The 6,547-nt window shown below is 44.3% G+C and overlaps 2 gene segments (V, D, J or C); both read left to right on the forward strand.

Moving 5' to 3' along the window:
• Window positions 1-3,482: 3,482 nt before the first annotated feature.
• LOC121851738 lies at window positions 3,483-4,367 on the forward strand. The segment is given in 2 exon segments: window positions 3,483-3,968; window positions 4,078-4,367. Coding segments are annotated over 2 exon segments (348 nt in total).
• A 1,353-nt stretch (window positions 4,368-5,720) lies between these two features.
• LOC103190551 lies at window positions 5,721-6,333 on the forward strand. The segment is given in 2 exon segments: window positions 5,721-5,934; window positions 6,044-6,333. Coding segments are annotated over 2 exon segments (348 nt in total).
• Window positions 6,334-6,547: the final 214 nt, after the last annotated feature.

A 6,547-nucleotide genomic window follows, 5' to 3' on the forward strand; every position in this document is an offset into this window, starting at 1 on the left:
TGGTGATTTTCAATCTACGACTGTTTGTGGGACATTGCTGTGCGCAATTGGCTGCCGCGTTCGCCCACAAATATACAGTCAATTCACTTTACAGTGTGTTCTGTGAAGCGCTTTGGGACGTCCTCCCGACGTGAAATGCGCTATATCAAATGCAAGGATTATTATTATTATTATTATAAGGCTCTGTGTGGAGTAAGGAAACTTGCCCAAGGTTTCGCCCTCTGCCTGGAATTGCACTCACGTCTCTCGCTTGCAAAGCGAAAGCCCTAACCACTGAGCTGCAGGACTCCACATTGGACTTACAACATTGGATCGAACAAAATTGCCATTGCTAATATTCGTTAATTATTAAACCTAAAAAGGCATCTGCCAATCGAATAACAAGCGTGTTACTGCTCGGTAAGTGGAGGCACGTGTGTGTGTGGAATAAAGGTACCTGCCTGACATTTCACCCTGTCTAAGAAAATTAAACCGGATTCTCTCTCTTGTGACCATAACCTAACTTTGGGACCATCCCAAACCATGGAGACCTGCCCGATATCTCCAATCCTCTCACAATTGGCGGTCGGGCCCCCAGTCTATCCCTCTGCTCTCTGGAAATTAATCGCTAGAAATCCTTCAGATTACTGGTTCGATAGGTGTTGTGTGTGAGAGACTGAGAGAGAGACTGAGAGAGGGAGAGAGAGAGAGAGATTGTGATGGAGACTGACTGAGGGAGAGACTAAGTGCATGACGGAGAGGGAATGACTGAGAGAGAGAGAGAGAGAGAGAGAGAGAGAGAGAGAGAGAGAGACAGAGGGAGAGAGGGGGAGATTGGGACTCTGCCTGTTTGTGTGTGTTTGTGTGTATTTGTGTGTTTGTGTGTGTTAGAGAGAGAGAGAGAGAGAGAGAGAGAGAGAGAAGATGAGACAGAAATAAAGAGCGATGAACTGAGTGAGAAAGAGATAGTGATAGAGGAATAGCGACTGAGATACAGAGAGAGAGAGAGAGAGAGAGAGAGAGGGAGAGACTGCAGCGTTATAGGGGAGAGTACGTGTGTTCACTTCGCGAGCAGAGAGCAATGTTGGGATTGTTTTCTCATCAACACAATCGCCTCTGTTTACATATCAGTAAACAGGAGTCCTGGTGTTAGTCGATTCGTGAATGAATTTTGCACAACCAGATATACAGGAAGTGAGCAGTCAGTGAAGGCGTCACCGAGAATATAATCATAACCTTCACAGCTCACGGCGCTCGAAAAACGTTTCTAACCGTTTATCCGCCTTCAGCTGATTAGCCATTGCATTTTACTAAAGAATTTTGCGTGAGAGTTAAGAATGAAGCAAAATTTCAAGGCAACATTTATCATTTTGAGTATAATGATATTATTCTTATGTAAGTAGGGAATCACTCACTCTCACTCACTCTGTCTTTATCTCAGTGACTCTCCGTCAATCTCAATCTTTCTCTCTTTCACAGTTTTTAACTCTCTCTCTCAGTCTTTCTCTTTCAGTCCCCCTCAGTCTCGATATGATTCAGTCTCCCCCTCTCTTCTCTCTCTCCATCTCTCTCCGTTGCTCTCTCTCTCGCCCTGTTACTCTTTCTGTTTTTCTCTCAGTATCCCTTTCAGTCTATCCTTGAAAAAAACAGCGTCCCAACATATTTTGTATAGGTCCCAACATATTTTCCTCCTCAGTCTTTCTGTCTGTCTTAGTCACTCTCTCAGTCTCTCCATCAAATCACGAAGTCACGACATTTAATAATATGTTCACTCTCAGTCTTTCTGTTTCCTTCTTTCAGTCTTTCTCTCGCTCAGTCTCTCTCTCTCTAATAATAATAAAAATTACTATTATTATTATCATCTGCACAGATGCTTTGGCTGAAAGCGATGTATCACAGAGACCCCAGACCGTGAAGCAGCATGAAAATGGAAATGTATCCATGGAGTGCACCACCACTGAGTCGGGCCCAACCTTTCACTGGTACACACAGTATGGAAACGGCTCCATCCGGTACTTGGTTTGGGGAAAAAGAGACATAACAGTGAAGGACAGGATAAGAGCTTTGGTTAATACAAAACAGAGAAGCTGCACTCTAACAATCCAAGACGTGCGAGTGTCAGACACCGCCACTTACTTCTGTTCGGACAGCACAGTGCTGTGTGTCTAAGAGGGACCTGTACAAAAACATGCTGAGGTTACTGGAGCTCAAAGTTTAGAGCACTCGCCTCGCAAACGAGAGACGTGGGTTGATTCCCGGCAGGGCAAAACATTGGACATGTTTCCTTACTCCTTGTGCGGAATCCTGTAGCTCAGTGGTTAGAGCACTCGCTTTGCAAGCGAGAGACCTGAGTTCAATTCCAGCCAGAGGGTGAAACCTTGGGCAAGTTTCCTTACTCCACACAGAGCCTAATAATAATCCTCCAAAAACCAAAAACGACAATAAATCGGTCATTTTTAATCCACAACTGTTTGTGGGACATTGCTGTGCGCAATTGGCTGCCGCGTTCACCCACAAATATACAGTCAATTCACCTTACAGTGTGTTCTGTGAAGCGCTGTGAGTCGTCCTCCCGACTTGAAAAGGGCGATATCAAATGCAAGGATTATTATTATTATTATTAGGCGTCTGTTTACCTAGCAATACGTAGGTTTTAGTTGATTGGCGGAGCGTCTTTCTCTGGATAATAATTCCTTTACAATAATGATATAATTGTAAAAATGATAAACAGTTCTTTATCTCAACGCACAACTGTTTGTGTGACACTGCGTTGCGCAACTGGCTGCCGCATTTAGTCCATAACATGTACAGTCATTTCACTTCACCGTAGAGTCTGTGAAATACTATGTGACGTCTCGAAGAAGTGATAATGCGTTATGTCAAATGGAAGGATTATTATTGTTCATTTTATTGGTTTGCTGAGCCGTAACTAGGAACCCGGTTCTCAATAGATTGGAGTAACGCTTTTTCGGTGGTAATATACCATTNAAAAAATTGGTCGCTCGATCAACGACTGTTTGTCAGACGCTGTTTTGCGCAATTGGCATTTTCCCCACAAAATACAGTCGATACACTTAACCGTGTATCCCGTGAAGGCCGTATAGACAAATAACTCGGACAAGTGATAAGGCGTTGTATCAAACGCAAGGTTTATTATAACTCACTGGTTGATATGGATAACCATAGGCGTGGTGATTGGTTTCCATATGTGTCAGACACCAGGGTAACAAAAATAAATGTTAATATATGAAGCGTCATTTAGCGAAACAAATCATGCAACGCAGAAGCTCGTAGAAATGAGTCATGCTTGAAAACGTGTGTTTTGTACCCAAACTCGTGTAATCCAGAAGTGTAGAAAGGAAAGAGGAGGGTACGAAACTTTCAACTAATTGGGGCAGAGACACATGAGGAACTGCTGACTTCACATGGCTCCTACCATTTCGCTTTGAACCCTCTCAATGGCTCGTTTCACCTCGTTACCAAATTGAAACCTCCCCCGGGGATGTGAAGCCAACACACATTAGGCCATTTCCAGCCGTCTGCACACACTCAGGCGTTTCCACTGAATAACTCGTCCTGCATTCTGTTGACTGTCTATGCCATAATAATCTTTGACCGTTGATAAAGTGCCTTATCTCGTCTCTGAGGCGTCTCAAATCGATTCATAGAATATCCTCTCAAGTCTTGTGAGCGTGTGTTGGTTGGGCGGCGAAACTCGAGAACGAACCGTGCACCGCAGATTAGCTCGAAGAGTCGTGGATTGAGTGACAATTTTTTGAGGGATCAATAGCCCTGTAAAGCGATCCGCAGATCGACTCGCAGTCGGATTCCTGTTTACTGTCGGTTAAAGAGAGACGCGAGGAATAAGGAAAACTGCCTACGGTTTTAAAGGCAATTGTAGTTTCTTCATTGAAGCGCTGAAAGATTGGCTATGAAGCGCGAATACACTTTACTCTTCATCCTCCTGAAAGCTGCCGTGTTCCTATGGGGTGAGTATGTTTCACAGATGAACCCCACTTGCGCTTTCCGAGAAATTATATTTAATTCGACCACAATTAACGAGTGAGTTTCACTAACTGATTTTCTTTCGTTTACCAGGAGTCAGTGGTCAGGAGGAAGTCTACCAGACGCCACTCTCTGTGACTGTTGGGGAGAAGGAAAATGTGCTTATCAATTGTTCCGCAAAAGGAACGACTCAAACTTTACAGTGGTACAGACAGTATCCGAACCAGGCTCTCAAACACTTGGTAACAGGAAAGACAGGAGAGCAGCAGAAGGAGAGGATCACAGCAACAATGAACTATAAAGAGAAGGGCAGTAATCTGAGCATCACAGGCACAGAAGTGACAGACGCCGCCACCTACTTGTGTGCAGTGGAGACACAGTGACACAGTCACATAGAGAGGCCGTACACAAACCCCCAGTGATCAGTCAGCAATTCCCCTCTTGTTCATCACAATAACTGCTCAGCACTCACCGCACTAAGTTTACCTCAATTCCCTTGTTGATGACGGCCTGTTCGTGTCACGCATGCAGGGCTTTGGTGTCCTGTAATATTGTGGTTATAACACTCGCCTTGCAATCATTGACGGTCATGAGAGCGCTAAACCCGACCCAAGCTTCCTTTATTTACACTCTCGCCCCTGTTTATCGAACTATAAGTATTAAATTTTGGCAATACCCCAAAAATGTATTTAATAACAATCATTAAAGCATATTTCACAACTAGATATTTGGGACATTGCTGTGCACAATTGGCTGCGTAATTTATCCGCAAATCATACTGTCAATTTACTTTACATTATCGAAACACAAAATACTGCAGATGCTGGAATCTGAAACAAAAACAGAGAGAGAGAGAAAACTCAACAGGTTAGACCCCATCTATTGAGAAAGGAAAGAGAATCATTTTTTTCCGGTCCACGACTCTTCGTCAGAAATGGGGTCTGTTGGGTGGGGGAGAAGTTTCTAAGGGCAAGTTAAGGACAAATCCTGTCTCCCACACTCAACTTGTCCTTTTGTTAATTTGCATTAAATTCTTCGAGGTGCTTTCGGCCGACTAGACGATGCGATAAGATGCTGTATCAAATGAAACGATTAATCCGATATTTCTCCGCTTGATCTGGATTTGAATAACCATAATCAAGATGATGGGTTTCCACATGTGACAGATTCCCAGTTAACGAAAATAAATGGTAAATTATGAAGTCTGATTCTGCGAACTACACAGTACAGTGCAATGACATGAAGCTGTGAATTAGGCCAGAAAACGCTTTGAACATACAAACCAACCTGTTTTTTACCCAAATGGCTGTAACCCGGAAAAAGAGACCGGAAAGGGGCGGGAAGGAAACTTTCAACTAACTGGGGCAGAGACATCTGAGAAACTGCTGACTTCACGTGGATCCTCCCTTTTCGTTTTGAACCCTCTCAATGGCTCGTTACCAAATTGACAATGTGCCCCCGAGGATGTGAAACCAACACACATGAGGCCATTCACGAGCCGTCTGCACACACTCAGCGGCCTCCACTGAATACCGGGTCCAACCTTCTTTTTGACTATCTATCTGATAATAATTCTTGCCATTTGATACAGCGCGTATCAAATCAACGAGACAGCACAAATCGCTTGACAGACAATACTGCAAAGTTAGTGACTGCGTATTTCATGGGCGAAACTCGAGTACGAATTGGACACAGCAGAGATCCTCAAACAGTCGTGGATTGAGTGACAATTTTTTTTCAGGGACAATTTCAACTGGAACGGTATCCGCAAATCGACTAACAAGCAGGTTTCCTATCTATTATTCGGTAGACAGAAGGGCTTGGAATAAGGAAACCTGCCTAAGGTTTAAAGGAAACTTGCATTTCTTCACTAAAGCGCTGAAAGATTGGCTATGAAGCGTCAGTACACTTTGCTCTTCATCCTCCTGCAAGCTGCCGTGTTCCTCTGGGGTGAGCATGTTTCACCGATAAACCCCGCTTGAGCTTTGTGAGTCATTGTATTTACTTCGACCGCAATTAACGAGTGAGTTTCATTTACAGATTTTCTTGTATTTACCAGGAGTCAGTGGTCAGGATACAGTTTCCCAGTCGCCAGTCTCTGTCACTGTAGGGGAGACGGAACGAGTGATTTTCAGCTGTTCGGCAACAGGACCGAATAACGCCTTACAGTGGTACAGACAGTACCCTAACCAGGCTCTGACGCACTTGGTAACAGGAAAGACAGGAGAGCAGCAGAAGGAGAGGATCACAGCTACAATGAACTATAGAGAGAAGGGCAGTAATCTGAGCATCACAGGCACAGAAGTGACAGACGCCGCCACCTACTTGTGTGCAGTGGAGACACAGTGAGACAGTCACATAGAGAGGCCGTACACAAACCTCCAGTGATCTGCCAGCAATTCCCCTCTTGTTCATCACAATAACTGCTCAGCACTCATTGCCTCTCAGTTTCCCTCAATTTCCTTGTTAATGGCGGGATGTCCATGTCATGTCTGCAGCACATGTGGTGTCCTGTAGCTCAATAGTGAGAGCGAAAGGACCTGGTTCGATTCCGGGCTGATTG

The sequence above is a fragment of the Callorhinchus milii genome, unplaced genomic scaffold (assembly GCF_018977255.1).
Source record: "Callorhinchus milii isolate IMCB2004 unplaced genomic scaffold, IMCB_Cmil_1.0 Scaffold99, whole genome shotgun sequence".
In the NCBI taxonomy this organism is placed as follows: domain Eukaryota; kingdom Metazoa; phylum Chordata; class Chondrichthyes; order Chimaeriformes; family Callorhinchidae; genus Callorhinchus; species Callorhinchus milii.